The sequence below is a fragment of the Sus scrofa genome, chromosome 13 (genome assembly GCF_054392235.1).
Source record: "Sus scrofa isolate SSC_HxYL_T2T_F1_AM1 chromosome 13, Sscrofa_HxYL_maternal_Yorkshire_Landrace_v2.0, whole genome shotgun sequence".
Lineage (NCBI taxonomy): Eukaryota > Metazoa > Chordata > Mammalia > Artiodactyla > Suidae > Sus > Sus scrofa.
The window spans coordinates 123851796-123871033 of record NC_139395.1 but is presented as its reverse complement, the minus strand read 5'-3'; the positions used below and the strand labels follow the sequence as shown (position 1 = coordinate 123871033).

General features: G+C 40.4%; 1 protein-coding gene across 2 annotated transcripts in view; it reads left to right on the top strand.

Moving 5' to 3' along the window:
* SLC7A14 (solute carrier family 7 member 14) overlaps positions 1-19238 on the top strand; it is a 122914-nt gene that overhangs the window by 77646 nt on the left and 26030 nt on the right. For both annotated transcript variants that reach the window (XM_021068226.2, NM_001243461.1), the window contains 2 exons: positions 11577-11813; positions 14558-14775. In XM_021068226.2, the coding sequence (XP_020923885.1) occupies positions 11577-11813; positions 14558-14775 (455 nt within the window). The remainder of the gene's footprint in view (positions 1-11576; positions 11814-14557; positions 14776-19238) is intronic.

Genomic DNA, 19238 nt, shown 5'->3' with positions numbered 1-19238 from the left:
TTCTGAACTTCAAATCACACATCATTTGGGGTACACACAAGGGGACTGATAGAGAATGTTTCAAATAGGGAATCTTCTGGTATCTTGTTCCAATTCTCCTTTTAATATGTAAGTGCTAAGTGGGACTGCTTTTTGGCTAGTAATTAGTCAATTTAACCAAAAATAGTTCTAGGTATAGAAATAAAGCAAAACACTAGGGATATTACAAAATGAGAATAGGGGTATGTTTATACTATATTTAAAAGGTGGATAACCGAAAAAGGGCATCAGAGTGGCGGGCTCTGAGGAATCACTCCTATTCTCTCTAGTCCTGCTGCAATGAATCCTCCATATTTCTCAAGGACCTAGACTTGCCATCTCTGAACAACTGTAATGCGGAAACTTCCATCATGCTGTCTGTGGCACACAGTCACTCGTTGATGGCCATCTGCACCCTGACACTGTACTCTACATTGATTTTCTCCAGCTACATGGTTATGCTTTTGGAATCAATACGCCTCTCCCTCTCCAATCACTTGATGAATAGCCAAGGAATGAAAAATGACTTTGATAACAATATGAGGCAGATATGATTGGGAAGGTAACTCTGGGGCAAGAAACTTTTGAAATGCAGTACAAAATTGAGTAGAGATTATTTATAAACTTCTCTCTCATTTAGAATAGAGACTCTCCATCCTGGTACAGCAAATCAACTTTAGATTCTTTTTTTGTTTTACTATTCTGCAGTTCAAACTAGAGATAATGTTACCTTCCTATGCACTTAACTTTTTTATTAAAAAAAATCACTATGCCTTCAGTATGGAAGATAAATAAAAGTAATGTCTAATAAAAAGAATACGTCTACATGTGAATGCTGGGTCATAAGTACACTAGGGAACACAATGAAGTCATCGTTTGCCTAAAGTCATTTGTAGAACCACTATGAATTCAAATGCTACAAATGCACACTCAGATAGGTGTGCTATTTGGTACTCAAAGACCATGAGTCCTGAGCTGCTGATGATGTGGTTTTCCCAAATGATGACCAACTCTTGCTAAATGCCAACTGTCCCTCAATTTACCTAGTGGTTACAGCCCTGGAAAATTCAAGGAACATAAAACTATGCAAAAAAAATCTTTGTATTAACATGTAAAATGAATATAGATTCAATTTCAGCAATTATAAACAGGTTTAGACTTACATGAACATCCACCGGGACCTTTGGAGTCATGTAAGACACAGGATAGTGCCTCATACTATCGGACGGTCCCACACACTGCAGAATTTCTAACAGCCTAGGCACCTACGCATTTAATGCTACAGTGCCCACAATAATCATAAAAGCCACAAACCCACAGATTTCCAAAATTCCTCCTAGGAGGCAATACTACCTTTGCCGAGACCACTGGCTTACAGTATTTCCCACAGGGCTTCCCCCACTGACCTAAATGATTAAAAGCCAATTCAATTCAAGCTATGAAACCAAAGAACAAGAGCACAAGAAGAGAGACTGAATGTTCTCTGAATGCCCCTCATTTTACTCATGGGAGGTAAGTAACTTGCCTTTGGACACTCAGTTACCACTTAATCTAGGATAAAAACTAAGGTTTCCCTTCCTGAGGTGTTTTTTTTTTTTTTTTTTTTACTCAATGAATTTATTACATTTATAGTTGTACAGTGATTATCACAATCCAATTTTATAGGATTTCCGTCCCACAACCCCAGCGCACTCCCCAAACCCTTGAACTGTCGCCTTTGGAAATCATGAGTTTTTCAATGTCTGTGAGTCAGCATCTCTTCTGCAAAGAAGTTCAGTCTGTCCTTTTTTCAGATTCCACATGTCAGTGAAAGCATTTGATGTTGGTGTCTCATTGTATGACTGACATCACTTAGGATGATAATTTCTAGGTCCATCCATGTTGCTAAAAATGCCATTTATTTCTGTCCTTTTAATGGCTGAGTAATATTCCATTGTGTATATGTGCCACATCTTCTGGATCCACTCCTCTGTCGATAGGCATTTAGGTTGTTTCCATGTCTTGGCTATTGTATATAGTGCTGCAATGAACATCAGAGTACTTGTGTCTTTTCAAATCATGGATTTCTCTGGATAGATGCCCAGGAGTGGAATTGCTGGATCAGATGGTAGTTCTACGTTTAGTTTTCTGAGGAATCTCCATACTGTTTTCCACAGTGGTTGCACCAATTTACTTTCCCACTAACAGTGTAATAAGGTTCCCTTTTCCCCACACCCTCTCCAGCACTTATTGTTTGTAGACTTTTGGATGATGGCCATTCTGGCTGGTGTAAGGTGGTACCTCAGAGTGGTTTTGATTTGCATTTCTCTAATCATGAATGATGTTGAACATCTTTTCATGTGTTTTTTGGCCATCTGTATGTCTTCTTTGGAGAATTGTCTGTTTAGATCCTCTACCCATTTTTTGATGGGGTTGTTTGTTTTTTTGGTATGGAGCTGCAGAAGGTGTTTATAAATTTTGGAGATTAATCCCTTGTCAGTTGCTTCATTTGCAAAGATTTCCTCCCATTCTATGGGTTGTCTTTTCGTTTTGTTTAGGGTTTCCTTTGCTGTGCAGAAACTTTTCAGTTTGATTAGGTCCCATTTGTTTATTTTTCTTTTTACTGTCAGTACTCTAAAAGGTGGATCTGAGCAGATGTTGCTGTTGTTTATGTCAGAGAGTGTTTAGCCTATGTTTTCCTCTAAGAGTTTTATAGTATCTGGTCTTGTATCTAGGTTCTTAATCCATTTTAAGTTTACTTTTGTGTATGGTGTTAGGGAGTGTTCTAATTTCATTCTTTTGCATGTGGCTGTCCAGTTTTCCCAGCACTGCTTATTGAACAAGCTGTCTTTTCTCCATTGTATATTCTTGCCTCCTTTGTCATAGATTAGTTGGCTGTAGATGCGTGGGTTGAATTCTGGCCTTTCTATCCTGTTCCACTGATCTATATTTCTGTCTTTGTGCCAGCACCATACGGTTTTGATGACTGTTGCTTTATAGTTAGTCTGAAGTCAGGGATCCTGATTCCTCCAGCTCCACTTTTCTTTTTCACATTGTCTTTGGCTATTCTGGGTCTTTTGTACTTCCAAACAAACTTTAAAATATTTTGTTCAAGTTCGAGTGAAAAATGACATTGGTAATTTGGTAGGGATTTCACTGAATGTGTAGATTGCCTTGGGTAGTATAGTCATTTTGAAAATACTGACTTTTCCAATCCAAGAGCATGTTATGTCTTTCCACCTATTTGTGCCATCTCTGATTTCTTTCATCAGTGTCTTATAGTTTTCAGAGTACAGGTCTTTTGTCTCTTTAGGTAGGTTTACTCCTAGGTATTTTATTCTTTTGGATGCAATGGTAAACGGGATTGCTTCCCTAATTTCTCTTTCTGCTCTTTCATTGTTAGTACATAGAAATGCAGTCTACTTCTGTGTATTAATTTTGTATCCTGCGACTTTGCCAAATTCATGGATGAGCTCTAATAGTTTTCTGGTAGAGTCTTCAGGATTCTCTAGGTTTAGAATCATGTCATCTGCAAATAGTGATCCTTTTACTTCTTCCTTTCCAATTTGGATTCCTTTTATCTCTTTTACTTCTCTGACTGCTGTTGGATAGGACTTCCAAAACTATGTTGAATAGTAGTGGTGGGAGTGGACATCCTTGTCTTGTTCCTAATCTCAGCGGGAATTCTTTCAGCTTTTCACCATTGAGAATGATGTTCGCTGTGGGTTTGTCATATATGGCCTTTATCATGTTGAGGCAGGTTCCTGTTATGCCCACTTTCTGAAGGGTTTTTATCAGAAATGGGTGTTGGATTTTGTCAAAGGCTTTTTCCATGTCTATTGAGAGGATCATACGGTTTTTATTCTTCAGTTTGTTAATGTGGTGTGTCACACTGATGGATTTGCAGATATTGAAGAACTTTTGCCTCCCTGGGATACATCCCACTTGATCATGATGTACAATCCTTTTAATGTATTGTTGGATGCAGTTTGCTAGGATTTTGTTGAGGATTTTTGCATTGATGTTCATCAGTGAAATTGGCCTGTAGTTTTCTTTTTTTGTGCTATCTTTGGTTTTGGTATCAGGGTGATGGTGGCCTCATAGAATGAGTTTTGGAGTATCCCTTCCTCTGCAATTTTTTGACATAGTTTCATAAGGAGAGGTGTTAGCTCTTCTCTAAATGTTTGATAGAATTTGCCTGTGAAGCCATCTGGTCCTGGACTTTTGTTTGTTGGAAGTTTTTAAATCATAGTTTCAATTTCAGTTCTTGTGATTGGTCTGTTCTTCTTTTCTGCTTCACCTTGGTTTAGTCTTGGAAGAACTTGTCCATTTCTTCTAGGTTTTCCTTTTTATTGGCGTAGAGTTGCATATAGTAGTCTCTTATGATCCTTTGTATTTCTGTGATGTCTCTTGTTACTTCTCCTTTTTCATTTCTAATTTTATTGATTTGAGTCCTCTTTTTTCTTGATAGTCTGGCTAACGGTTTATCAATTCTGTTGATCTTTTCTTAGAACCAGGTTTTTGTTTCATTGATCTTTTCTATGGTTTTCTTCTTTTCTATTTCATTGACTTCTGCTCCAAATTTATGATTTCTTTCCTTCTGCTAACTTTAGGTCTTGTCTGTTCTCTCTCTAGCTGCTTGAAATGTAAAGTTAGCTTGTTTATTTGAGCTGTTTCTTGTTTCCTGAGGTGGGCTTGTATTGCTATAAACTTTCCTCTTAGAATGGCTTTTGCTGAATCCCATAGGTTTTGGAGTGTGTGCATTTGTTGTCATTTGCTTCTAGGTATTTTTTAATTTCCTCTGATTTCTTCAGTGATCCATTGGTTGTTTAGAGGCATGTTGTTTAGTCTCCACGTGTTTGTGTTTTTAGCAGTTTTTTTCCTGTTGTGGATTTCCAGTCATATAGTGCCGTGGTCAGAAAGGATGTTTGATGTGATTTCAGTTTTCTTAAAGTTACCGAGGCTTGATTTGTAGCCCAGGATGTGATCTTAGAGGATGTTCCATGTGCACTTGAGAAGAATGTGTACTCTGTTGCTTTTGGATGGAATGTCCTATAAATATCTATTAAGTCCATCTGATCTAACACTTCATTCAGGGCCTGCGTTTCCTTATTGATTTTCTGTCTGGAGGTTCTGTCCATTGCTGTAAGTGGGGTGTTAAAGTCCACCACTATTATTGTGTTATTCTTGAATTCTCCTTTTAAGGTTTTTAGCAGTTGCTTATATATTGTGGTGAACATATGTTGGGTGCATAGATACTTAAAATTGTTATATCTTCTTCTTGGATTGATTCTTTGATCATTATGTAGTAACCTTCCTTCTCCCTTAAAATATTCATTTTAAAGTCTATTTTGTCTGATATGAGTATTGCTACTCCAGGTTTCTTTTGATTCCCATTTGCATGGAATACTTTCTTCCATCCTCTCACTTTCAATTTGTATGTGTCCCTAGAAGTGAAGTGGGTCTCTTGAAGACAGCATCTATATGGGTCTTGTTTTTGTATCCATTCAGCCAGTCTATGTCTTTTGGTTGGGTGTTTAGTCCATTTACATTTGAGGTAATTACTGATATGTATGTTTTTATTGCCATTTTAATAATTGCTTGGGTTTGTTTTTGTTGCTTTTTTTTCCTTCCCTTCTCTTGTTCTCTCCTCTTCTGGTTTGATGACTATCTTTAGCGTTGTATTTGAGTTGATTTTTCTTATTTGTTTGTGTATCAATTGTAGATTTTTGGTTTGCAGTTACTCTGAAGTTTTGATATGAGTCTATATATACAAGATTGTTTTAAGTTGTTGGTCTCTTAATTGCAAGTGCATCTCCAGTGTTCTGCATTTGCACCCTCCTCTTCTCATGATTTCTGATTTCAGTAGCACAATTGTGCATGGATGATTTCATATTTTCACTGTATATATGCCTTTACTGGTGAGCCTTGTCATTTGTGGTATTTTTGCTGTGGCCTTTTCTTTTCTGCCTAGAGAAGTTCCTTTAGTATTTGTTGTAAAGCTGGTTTAGTATTTCTGAATTCTCTTAGCTTTTGCTTCTATGTGAAGCTTTTGATTTCTCCTTCAAATCTGAGTGAGAGCCTTGCTGGGTAAAGGAATCTTGGTTGGAGGTTTTTTCCTCCCAGTATGTTAAGTACATCATGCCACTCCCTTCTGGCCTGCAGAGTTTCCATTGAAAAATCTGCCAATAACCTTATCAGGGTTCCCTTGTATGTTATTTGTTTCTTTCCCCTAGCTGCTTTCAAGATTTTCTCTGTCTTTAATTTTGGTCAGTTCAATTAATATGTGTCTCAGGGTGTTCCTCCTTGGGTTTATTTTATATGGTACTCGTGCTTCCTGGATTTGAGTGAGTGGTTCCTTTCCCATGTTAGGGAAGTTTTCGGCCATTATCTCTTGGAAGTTTTTTTCTGTCCCTTTCTCTCTTCTCCTTCTGGCACCCCTATAATATGGATGTTGATGTGTTTAACGTTATCCCAGAGTTCTCTGAGAATCCCTTCATTTGTTTTCACTCTTTTTTCTCTTTTCTGTTCTACATCCATACTTTGTAGTAATCTGTCCTCCACCTTGCTTATTCGTTCTTCTGCCTCCTGTATTCTGCTGTTGGCTGCTTCTAATGAATTTTTTATTTCAGTTATTGTATTTTGCATCTCTTCCTAAGTTTTATATCTTGTATCTCTTTGCTCAGTGTTTCCTGTAAATTATGCCTACAGTTTATTTCCAATGTCTTGCATCATTTTCAGCATCAATAAAGTCTTTTTTCTGGAGACTGAAAATCTCCTGATCACTTAGCTGATATTCTGGGGTTTCTTCTTTCTCCCTCTTCTGAGTTATAGTTCTCCTCTGTCTTTTCATTTTTATAGGTTTTTGGTGTGGTGACCTTTTTACAGATAATAGAGTTGTAGCCTCTCTTACTTCTGGTGTCTGCCCCTCTTGTGGCTGAAGTTGGTAAGGGGGCTTGCTGTAGGCTTCCTGATGGGAGGCACTGATGCCTGCCCACTGTTAGGTGGATCTGATTCCTATCCCTCTGATGGGTGGGGTTTTGTCTCTCGGTGAGATTAGAGGTGGCTGTGTGTCTGGGGAGTCTTTAGGCAGCCTGTTTACTGAGGGGCCTGGCTCACCTGGATTGTTGTTTGGCCTGGGGCTTCTCAGCACTGATGGGTGGAGCCAGATTTTCCCAAAATGTCCACCTCCAGAGAAAGGCACGCTGATGAATACTCCCGAGCACTTTGCTTCCAATGTCCTTCCCTCACAACAAGCCACATTCACCCCTGTTTTCCCAGGAGGTCCTCCAAGAACTGCAGTCAGGTTTGACCTAGATTCCTATGGAGACTTTGCTTTTCCCTGGGACCCAGTGCACGTGAGAGTCTCTGTACACCTTTTAAGAATGGGGTCTCCATTTCCCCCAGTCCCATTGAGCTCCTGTGCACAAGCCCCACTGGCCTTCAATATCAGATGCTCCAGGCACTCTTTCTCCCAGTGTCAGATCCCCACACATGGGAGTTTGATGTGGGGCTCAGAATTCTCAATCCTATAGGTGAGTCTCTGTGAAAGAGTTACTTTCCAGTCTATGGCGCTTCCCACCCAGGAGGTATGGGGTTGCTTATACCGTGTAATCTCCCCTCCTACCTCTTTATGTGGCCTCCTCTTTATCTTCTGGAGTAGAATATCTTTTTGAAAGTCTTCGGTCCATTTGGTTGAAGAGTGCTCAGCATTTCGTTGTAAATTTTGTTGTTTTTAGGAGAGAAGTTGAGCTCCAGTCCTTCCATTCCACCATCTTAATCCCGCCTCCCTATCTTCGTTTTAAAGAAGATGAAACTGAGACATGGACTTCCCCAAAGACACTGACTAGTAAATGGTGGAGGTGGGTGGGTTGAAGTCTAGGCAGTCTAACTCCAGAGCCTATGCTTGCAGCACTTCATTATTCTTCCCTGTTTCATGCCAACTTGCCATGGCTAATTCTAACAGAAGTGGAGAGGCACTGTTCTGAGGTTTTTATTTCTTATTGAAATTATAAAGATACCCTTGAGTGGGTCTCCCTTACACAGGAGATACTTGGGGGGAAAAGCTGAATGACTGATATTTTCCAGTTTTTTCCAGCATACCTGGGGTTGAACTCACTCACTCCTCACCACAGAGCTTCAGTGCCTGAAGGCTGGATACTCCCCAGTGCCCACTAAAAGCTTGGATTCCTGCATACAAATAAATCAGAAGGTTTCAAAGATAAAACCCCTTACAGTGCATTCAAAATGAGAAAGTAGAGTTCCTGTCGTGGCACAGCAGAAACAAGTCTGACTAGAAACCATGAGGTTGCAGGTTTGATCCCTGGCCTTGCTCAATGGGTTAAGGATCCAGCGTTTCTGTGAGCTGTGGTGTAGGTTGCAGATGCAGCTCAGATCTTGTGTTGCTGTGCCTGCAGTGTAGGCTGACAGCTGTAGCTCCAATCGACCCCTAGCCTGGGAAACTCTCTATGCTGAAGATGTGGCCCTAAAAAGAAAAAAAAAGAGAGAGAAAGTGTCCCAAAGATTGATTTCTGGGGGCAGAAAATTGTCTTACACTCTTAGTGGGTAACTGATTTTTCCACTGTTCTTCCCAAACTCCAGTCATTAGGATCCATGCCAGGTTTGGGGAAATGAATGGCTAAGATTCCATATGCTCCTGCACTGTGCACAGCACAGGGACTCCTCCTCTCACTCAGGACAGAGACCTAAAGAAGACATGGCTCTTGGCTAATTGCCCTTGGCCAGTGGGTTCTGATGGTGAATTGGGTGTTTTTAAATTTAATTTGCAGATGAAATATTAAGGGGAGAAAGTCTGATTACTCAAACTCTACAATACTGGCTCTTCAAATTAAATCTGCAATCAAATCAATCCCTGTTTCAAAAGCACTGCCTGGAAAAAGTTTTATTTCTAAGCCTTTTACATTATCAGGGGGTAAAGAATGATGGAGAGAAGAAGTTCACTGGGTATAAGAATGACTGGATAAAGAATGCTGTGTCTCCTACCCTGAATAGGTTAGTTGCCTCCTAATTCCTTCTTCACACTGCACTTAAAGAGAAACCTACTCGTTATGTGCAAACTCAGCTCCCTTTAGGAAAAGAGAACACACAAACCCCCAAGCTTCCAAGAAAGCATCACCAGGTCCTCACACACAGCACTAACACACTCCATACTTTCCTCACCAAGGAGTTCCTCAGGCCTTCCTTTCGAGACCACTTCCTCTTAATTTTAGACTCACTCTAATGATTTAAACAACAGGTGCTGGAAGCAGCAATTTAGAAAAGGAAGAGGTCGGATTTCTCCAGGTAAGCCCCACAGCAGCAACAAGAAGGAGTGATGGTCTGACCACCAGGAAGGAGATGGAAAAGTACTTTATAAAGTGAAGGAAAGGGGGCTGACAGAGAAACTTAAAAGAAATACCAGTCTGGGCCATTCAAGGTAAGGACAGACAGCTTTGCTAGCCTAGAGAGCATCTCCATAATACAGAACTGTAATAATATAGCAACTGATGTAAAAGAAAAAGTACTACGAGAAAAAAAGTGTGTAGATAGATAGATAGATAGATAGATAGATAGATAGATAGATATAAATGACTAGGTCACTATGCTGTACAGCAGAAATTGACACATTGTAAATCAACTATAATAAAAAATAAAATTTAAAGAAGTAAATTATGCTCAATATACTTTGTAGCAAAATTCAATATAATGACAGAATCCTATAGAGTCCTAGATTGTCAGAGTAGGAAAACCCTTGAACGTATCCCAGCCTAATTCTTCTACTTTACAAGGAAGGAAACAATGTAAAGGGGTACACAAGTTCAAGGTAGAGTCGAGACAAGAGGGCAGCAGGCTGGTCAGGTCCTCCTTCCAAATGAACGCCTTGACACTGTTGCCACTGAGGGGATGGAAGAGAGAGAATGCATCGCATTTAGTTATTCAATGTGTCGTTATTTTCACCATCTCTGTTTTTGCTTCCTTGCATTTCACTCCCTTCAAAAGAAGAAAAAACTTGCTGTCTTTAATCACAAAAGAGTGAACTACTGTCTGCTGATTTGTGATGAGAGAACCTCAGGGCTGGCCCTTAACAAAACTGGGACTGAAAGTTTACTTTGGGTTCCCCTCTACATCCTCCTACATGCCATTCCTGTTGTTTTCTCCAAGCTGTCCTCCCACTTGGTACCCCACCCACTGGCTCCAAACCCAGAGTTCCTAGAACTCTGCAGAATACTTTCCCAACTTCCAAAAGTCTGGTGTATTCCTAGTCTCTTTCTAATTTGATCTCTAAGTTTATAAAACAAAAATAAGACAATATACCGGTATTTCTCAAATAAGCAGGAAGGTTGTAAAAATGCAGATTCTTCATCTCCATCTCCTGAAATTACAATTCAATAAATGATTCTGGTGGAAGTGGGCCCTGACTCGCTTTGGGAAACACATGGCCTCTGCTTGCCTCTCCCACCTCGTCTCTTCCTAGTCCCCTCATGCACATCCCCTTCACCCAAAACTCCATACTTTCTCACCCCACCAGTCTTTGCCTCATCTTCCATCTTCTGTGCCCAATTAATTCCTCCATATACTTTGAAACCAGCTAATGTACATGGCTCATCTTTGTTCTCTTTGTTCTGTACACCTTTGCATTACTGAGCTCTTGTGCACTAATTTCCTGGTATAGATCCCTTTGAGGGCAGGGCCATGCCCCACTTGTCTTTTTTTATTTCCAGAACTTGGAACCCAATCAAGCACATAGTAGGCACTCTAAAAGTGCTCATTAGGAGTTCCCTTTGTGGCTCAGCAGTTAACAAACCCAACTAGGCTCCATGAGGATGTGAGTTCGATCCCTGGCCTCACTCAGTGGGTTAAGGATCTGGCATTGCCATGAGCTGTAGTGTTGGTTACAGATGCAGCTCAGATTCCCCGAAGCTGTGGCTGTGGCTATGGCCACAGCTGTGGCTCGGATTTAACTCCTAGCCTGGGAACTTCCATATGCCTCAAGTGAGGCCCTTAAAAAGACAAAAAAAAAAAAGTGCTCATTAAATTATCTTTTGCATGTGCTAAATTTCCTAGTTAATAACTAGTCATTTATTCTTATTAGCATTTTTATTAACTCCCCACCACCACCAAATATAGCACAGGATTTTCAAGAATTGCTTGAAGTATCACTGTCAAATGAGGAACACCTTCTGTAAGATGTGAAAACAACAGAGAAGAACGCTAGCATAATCTAACCCTATTGCCACCAACTGTGGGGTCATAATGAGTTCGACCCATGTTCACTCAGGATAACTGACACCTAGGGAACAATGACAGAGACACATACAATAAATGGGAGTTTTTCTAATAAAGAAGGTCAGTTTCTGATAGTTCCTTAGAATTAGTTTTAGTGTTCAGGTTAAAAAGTTTTTCAGAAGTGAAACTGGAAAACATTAGAACTGGCTTTGAGTTGATTCATATACATAAAACTTTGCATATTTGTTCTAAAACCTCAGAGATTTCCAGCATTTTCTACCCAAGACAGTTAACCACCAAGAGATTAGCTCATCTCCTGAAATCCACCATCCATGTGTGTGTGTCCCATGCAGGCGTCTGCTATGCAGAGTTTGGCGTCCGCGTCCCCAAGACCACGGGATCAGCCTACACCTACAGCTACGTCACTGTCGGGGAGTTTGTAGCATTTTTCATTGGCTGGAACCTGATCCTGGAGTACCTGATTGGCACTGCAGCTGGTGCCAGCGCTCTGAGCAGCATGTTTGACTCACTGGCCAACCATACCATCAGCCGCTGGATGGTGGACAGCGTGGGAACCCTCAATGGCCTAGGTGAGACTGCCACAGCCTCTAACCCCAACATGAATGCTTGCTGAGCCAAATAAACGGGTTCCTCTTTCAGGATGCAATTTGGCATCCAGGGCCTTAAATACCTCTTTTTTGGCCAAGTAATTCCCCTGGGATAAACCTATCTTAAGGAAAACATTCTAATTTCTGTAAAAGTTTTATATGAAAAAATGTTCATCACAGCCTTACTTATAATAGCAAAAAATCAGAAACAGCTTAAATACTCTACGATGGAGCAATGATTAAGTAAACTATGGCAGAGTGTTCTAGACCTAGCAATTAAAGGATGACCAGGAAGACTATTTTAATTAATATGGAATATGTTTTTGATGTAATGCCACATCACAAAGGATACATATTGTACATGCATCATGTTAATAACTATATAAAAATAAAAACAAGATTTCCCATTATGGCTTGGTGGGTTAAGAACCCAACCTAGGAGTTCCCGTCGTGGCACAGTGGTTAATGAATCCAACTAGGAACCATGAGGTTGCAGGTTGGATCCCTGGCCTTGTTCAGTGGGTTGAGGATCTGGTGTTGCCATAAGCTGTGGTGTAGGTTGCAGACATGGCTTGGATCCCGCATTGCTATGGCTCTGGTGTAGGCTGATGGCCACGGCTCCAATTAGACCCCTAGCCTTGGAATCTCCACATGCTGCGGGAGCAGCCCTAGAAAATGCAAAAAGACCAAAAAAAAAAAAAAAAAAAAAAAAACCAACCTAGTGTCTATCCGTGAAGATGAGGATTCATTTCAATTCCTTGCCTCACTCAGTAGGTTAAGGATCCAGCATTGCTACAAGCTGTGGTGTAGGTCTAGATGCAGCCTGGATCCAGCGTTGCTGTGGCTTCGGCAAGGCCGGCAGCTGCAGCAAGGCCGGCAGCTGCAGCTCCAATGTGACCCTTAGCCCAGGAACTTCCATATGCTGCAGGTACGGCTGTAAAAAGAAAAATCTTAAAAATAAAACTAATGCAGGAAAAAGAACTGTAAGGAATTTATCTGATGGTTTCCTCAGAAGATTTTTTTAATTTTTCATAAATAAGCATACAATAACTTTTATGTGGGGGGTTATAATTTATTTCACTTTCTTTTTCACATTTAGTGTATTTATTTACTGTGTGACAGGTAGCATTCTAAGCATTTAACACACGTGACTGTTTTTAATTCTCATGATGAAACAGATTATTATTATTATTACCTACCACAGATGAAGAAACTGAGGCTCAGAGTTATTCAATGGCTTGTGCAAGGTCACACAGCCTGGAGGTGATGGAGTTGGGATTTGAACCCAAGCACTTGGGCTCCATTTAAATACAACAGTGATGAATCAACTGAATGCTACAGAGAATTAATGATAATTGTCATATTTATTATGTGCTCTTTAGAAGCATACAATAATTTTTAAATGAGAAAAAAAAAATTTTTTTTTTGCTTTTTAGGGCCACACCCATGGCATATGGAGGTTCCCAGACAAGGGGTCCAATCGGAACTACAGCTGCCAGCCTCCACCACAGCCTCAGCAATGCAGGATCTGAGCCGCGTCTGCCACCTACACCACAGCTCATGGTAATGCCAGATCCTTAATCCACTGAGCGAGGCTGAGGATCCAACCCGCAACTTCATGGTTCATAGTCTGATTCGTTTCCGCTGCACCATGACAGAAACTCCAGAAAAAATATTTTTAAAAGAAATAAATGGATGGCTAACCAAAATGAGTGAATACTAAATAATCAGAACAAAAATCTTGAGACTTCAGGCTCTGTGCTCACTTACCACCCACTTTCCATCCTGATGTCTGACTTACATTGACGAGAAACAGTAATTGAGGAAGCTTTGGGGACTTGCTCCAGAACTTCCAGGGACTAATCCAGTGGCCATTTGCAAGTCATTTGACCTTGGTGGCCCTATCTCAAAAGAATTGACCAAAATGCTGAGTACCCAGGTACCATGAGAAGGTAAAAATGAAGACCACATCTTCTCAGTATACTGATTTCATAGAATTTTAGTCTGAAAAAGTCCTCCAAATCAGGTAACACAACAGGTTCACTTTACAGATGAGGTCTAGAGAAAGGAGGGATTTGCCCAAGGCCACATAGTTATCAGCAAGACTGAAGCTGAAAATCAGGAGCCTAAATGCCAAGGCAGTGCTATTTCCACTCCATAGAGGGCAGGAGTCCACCAGCCAACAGACAAGACCAAACAGGCAGGCTGTGTTTGGTCCATTTTCTCTGCAACCGTATTCGCACAAATGGAGAGAACACCCTTCTTCCAGTAATTTTCAAAGACACATATATTTTAATTTGCTAATAAAAAGAAGACTACTAGAATGAAATGGAAAATTTATGGACTATAAAGTAAATAGTAACCAAATAAAATAGTTCAAATAACATATTATATCCATATATACACCTGAATGTCCTTGGACAATCATGATTTCAGATGTTCCATGCCATGGTTCCATAGGCACTGTTATAACTGTGATATCATGTATCTTAATTTTTGGTCCAGGATAATATCAGGTCATTTCACCTAAATATCACAATCTTCCCATTTGCAAACAGACACCTGTGGACCACAGTGGAGACACATGCATGTGTGCACACACACAGAGTTCCTTCTCATTCCACCAAAAATGGACCACCCTTCTCCAAACTGAGTGCAGAGGCAGTGGAATGGGCCTGGGAGTTTTTCTCCCCTAGACAATAGTAACTCATGTCTTTCCCCTCTAGGGAAAGGAGAACAATCGTACCCAGACCTTCTGGCACTGGTGATCGCAATCATCGTCACTGTCATTGTCGCACTGGGGGTGAAAAATTCCGTGGGCTTCAACAATGTACTCAACGTGCTGAACCTGGCGGTGTGGGTGTTCATCATGATTGCAGGCTTCTTCTTCATCAATGGGAAATACTGGGCTGAGGGCCGGTTCTTGCCCCACGGCTGGTCAGGGGTGAGTTCATTCCTAAATCTGAGTGTACCTGTCGTATGCTCTGCCTTCCACCCTGTGAGAAGTCTGAGACATGCTCTCAAGAAAATGCAGCTTGTTTCATAACCTTAATGACACTCTCTTTATCTCCTTTTATCTGAATTGAATTAGAATGTTCTGAAGAAGTGGTTCTTTTTTATTTGTTGTTTCACAAAGATTTCCTGAAATCATATTTTATACAGATAACAATAATAGATTTCAAGTTTTGGTCACCTGCAATATGCATAAAACTATGCTAAGTGCTCTGTATGTAGTATCTCATTTAATCTCCCTAATTACCTTGCAAGGATGACATTTATATTCTGGTCTTACAGATGAAAAAAACTCATGTTCACAGAAGTCAAATGACTTGCTATTTAGCACAGTGTAAATACGCAAGTCAGGACCCAAAGCTTTGTCTGAAACCAAAGTTTATACCTGAAAAGCTCAGTCCTATGGAATCTCTCTATAACCTATTCAGAGGGACAAGACAGTCCATAAATAGACAAGGCAGGAAAGAAGGCGAGGACAGTAGGCAGGTGAGAAAGGGATGAGTGTTGCCTGGGTATGGAACTATAAAAATAAAGTTTTTTTTTTGTTTGTTTGTTTTTTTTTTGTCTTTTTGGCATTTCTTGGGCCGCTCCTGCGGCATATGGAGGTTCCCAGGCTAGGGGTCTAATCGGAGCTGTAGCCACCAGCCTATGCCAGGGCCACAGCAACACAGGATCCAAGCCGCGTCTGCAACTTATACCACAGCTCATGGCAACGCTGGATCGTTAACCCACTGAGCAGGGCAGGGATCGAACCCGCAACCTCATGGTTCCTAGTCGGATTCGTTAACCACTGCGCCACAACGGGAACTCCCTAAAAATAAAGTTTTTAAATCTAATCCCAATGTTTGACCCAAGGTAGAGAGTCCCACTGGGGTTGGAGAGCAGCTAAGCAGGCCCAGTGAATGCTGGTTATAGATCCCTTTCCAGTGGCATGATTCACAGAACAGAAGCCCTCCCGGTATGGTCTGGGGGTTGACAAGAGAGTGAACTGGACCAAAAGGACATTTTCAGACCTCATCCCCGTGATCTGGTTTATACTAAAGAAAGATGGAAAGGTCTGAGTGGCAAACCCTTTATACTGACAAGTACAAGTTCTAAGTCACACCTGGGTTCTTTCTCTAGTATAACTAAAAAATGCTTTTGGAGTTTATTGGTAAAACTCACCAGCCTATTCTTTTTTTTTTTTTTTTAACTAGTAGAACATAAATCAGAGCATTTTGAGCTAGAAGGGATCTTAGAGGGCACCTGGTCCCATCCCCCTATTTAACAGGTGAAGAAATTTAACAGGCCAAGAGAGGCAAACCTTCCCAGGACCAGAGGCAGAAGCAAATCCAAGATTCCACCAGTTTTACTTTTGTAATTTTTGCTTAGATTGGTTTTCCTCCAAGAGGTCCAGGAACCAGAAATCACTCTTACAGAAGACTCAAAATAAAAATACATTATAAATATTATATATTTATAAATTATATATATAAATATTATATATTTATAATGTATACAAATAACTTCTGTGAATTTTAAACCATGCCATGCTGCTCAATGCACAGAAATAAGCAAGGAAGCAATTTAAGTCAAGATTTCTAGTCTTCTGCTTATCAGTAAGAATTCCGCAGAACTACAAAGTTCGTCCCTCCTCCTTGAAATGAGTAAATCCTGAAACTGATTAAAATCAGAAGAAGAGACAAAGAAACATTGTTGACCCCATTCTGGACTCCCAAGTCTATATTTTCTTATGATACAAATCGTTCCTTTCCTATTAAATAAGAAAAACAACAAATTATAACAAAGAAAGAACGTTTTCCCAAAACTCAACTGCATTTTCATCACAGCACATGAAAATATTCTCCCCATTTTCTAACAATGTAAGAAATTACTGGGTCATGGACTTACTGTAAGACTTTGGCCAACAGTTAAATTTCTGTGCTTTCAGGTTTTCCCATCTATCAAGTGGTGAAACAAATTGCACAAAATGTTTGCAAAATAGGATAAAATCTTAAATGTTTCTCTGTGTACACTGTGCAGTTATTAGCAATAGTGGCAATCATGACAGGAGGAAGGAGCTATAATTTATCCACTACCTGCTGGGTGTGCTGGTGTTGTGCTCTATGAACATTATCTCACTCTTATAACAAAACATGAAAGCAAGTCCTTCTATCCCTAACTTGCAGGCAGAGAACACAAGGCTCAGAGAGATTGGTTAACTTGCCTGAAGTCACTTAGCTAGTCAGTGCCAGGACAAATTCCTGCCCAGGTGTGTGTGGCTCCAAAGCCCCTTCCACTACACTGAGTGCCTTGTGTATAATGACCTCTCCCTTCCGAGACTTTTAAAAAAAAAGTAATTAAAATCTGACATGTTAAGGATAACCTGACCCCCTTGCTGTACAGTTGGAAAATAAAAAAATTAAAAAAAAAAATCTGACATGTTACATTTCATTTCCTTTAAGCCTTTCTAAAGTCTCAGGGCTGGGAGGAGCATTAACATAGTCAAGCCAGCCCAGGCCAAATGTGCACTGTTTATAAGACATCATATTAAAGCAATTTGTAAACTTCTCTTAATTACTCAGATCTTTTTTAATTTTCATACTTTCCTAGCAGCTTATCTAAATGGTACACGGCGTAGTCTAGGCCCCATGTGAAGATTGGAAAGAGTTAATATCCTCTGTTGAATACCCTTTGTCCATACTGAGGAAGACGAACAAGTCCTCAGCCTTTCCTGTTGTGCTTTGTTCTGGGGTCTTTATTCTCTTTAGGGGTCTCCTCTCCCCCTCAGGGGCTCCAAATTCTTCCTCAGTCAGGAGCTGCCTCGTCAAGGAAGAAGCTAAGTAAGCCAGCTTTAGGGGCTCCCCACTAAACCCAACCCAGGTTCCCACCAGCTTCTATAGCAAGAAAAGAAAATCGGATTACAGGCATATTTTAAAAAGGGGGGGGGGATGCCATCCCTGACACTTTTTCCTTATGACACTCTTTCATATACACTTTTCATTTAATCTTCACCACACCCCTGCAAGACAAATGCAGTAATCTCCACGTTACATTGAAACAACTTAAGTTTAGAGAAGTTAAGATCACAGATCTAGATTGTAATAGAGTTGACATCCAATTCCAGTCCTGGATGAGCCATAGCCCATATTTCCTCCACCACCCTCATGTTTGGATGCTTGGGACCAACTATCTTTTTCTACAGTTTTGATTACTGACCTCCCTCCAACCCAAATCTACAGTAGGCTTGTCATTACAAAAAAAAAAAAAAAAAAAAAAAAAGCTTGGCTGGGATTTTGGATTTATCACTGCAAACCCATTCTCCCTGCAGGAAATTAAAATGTGTGCTAGTTTCTGTAACTAAAAACATCATCTGAGCACAAAGGACAGCCCAGTGTGAGGATGATGCTGACTCATTCTCTCTGCTATTTCCCCGGGCTTGGATTTCTGCATCGTACACGTCCTTCCCAGCCAACTGCCTAGACCTGTTCTTGCTCAACTTTGGTTTCAGGTCACTTTTCCAGTTCCACAAGGTCACTTTGAATAAAGATGCTATTTTTTAAGGTCTGAAACCTTCTCATGAGCATGTCATCCACCAAGTGAATAAACATATGCTCTACTCTGTTATCTAACAATCCTCAACAAAATCAAGTTGCCTCCTTAGCAGCTGCATGAACTTCTTCACTCCTGAAGGAAAACCTAACCCCTATTGGTCAGGTGACTAGTCAGAGTCCCAATCTACTTTATTTATTCTTCAGTCTCTTGAGGTAGGAGGCGATGAAGGAAGCTATTGTGGAGGGAATGGTTTATACCATTACATGACTTGAAACAATTCTCAAGGACCCTGAAAGGGTTAATGGTCAATCTATCCTCTGGCCATGGACCCCTCAGAAGCCTATTCTTTCCCTGCTTCAACTACTTCCTTCCAAAGAAAACAGCTTAAGGAATAGTTTACTCACTTACAGGTTCTGGGTCAAATGCTGCTTTGGTCTTGAAGAGTTTAAGAACAACAAACATTTTTCCCCTATATCAAGTAACTTCTGGCCCTCAGCTGAACCCCCTGCTTCCATCTGCAATTCCTCAGTCCCTGAACATTGTTGGATGCGTGTTCACTGCATGTTATTTGTTCCTGATGCTATCTTATGGTTTCTCTTTAACCAAATAAGACACTCTACCAGCACAAACAGCTCCCAGGAAAATGGTTCAGGGCAAGTATTTGTGCAGAATGCTGACAGATTCCAAACAAAAGTTGTTTTCCATGTCTCCACATTTGAATCCATTTGTTGGGACCCATTAGCACATTCCATTGTCCCTGTGGACAGATTTCTAATAGATATGGAGCATAAGGATATTTGGAAATGCTGTTAAAGTTGGAGTTTTGTCTTGTTACCTTGGGAGAGGATTATATAAAGGTGC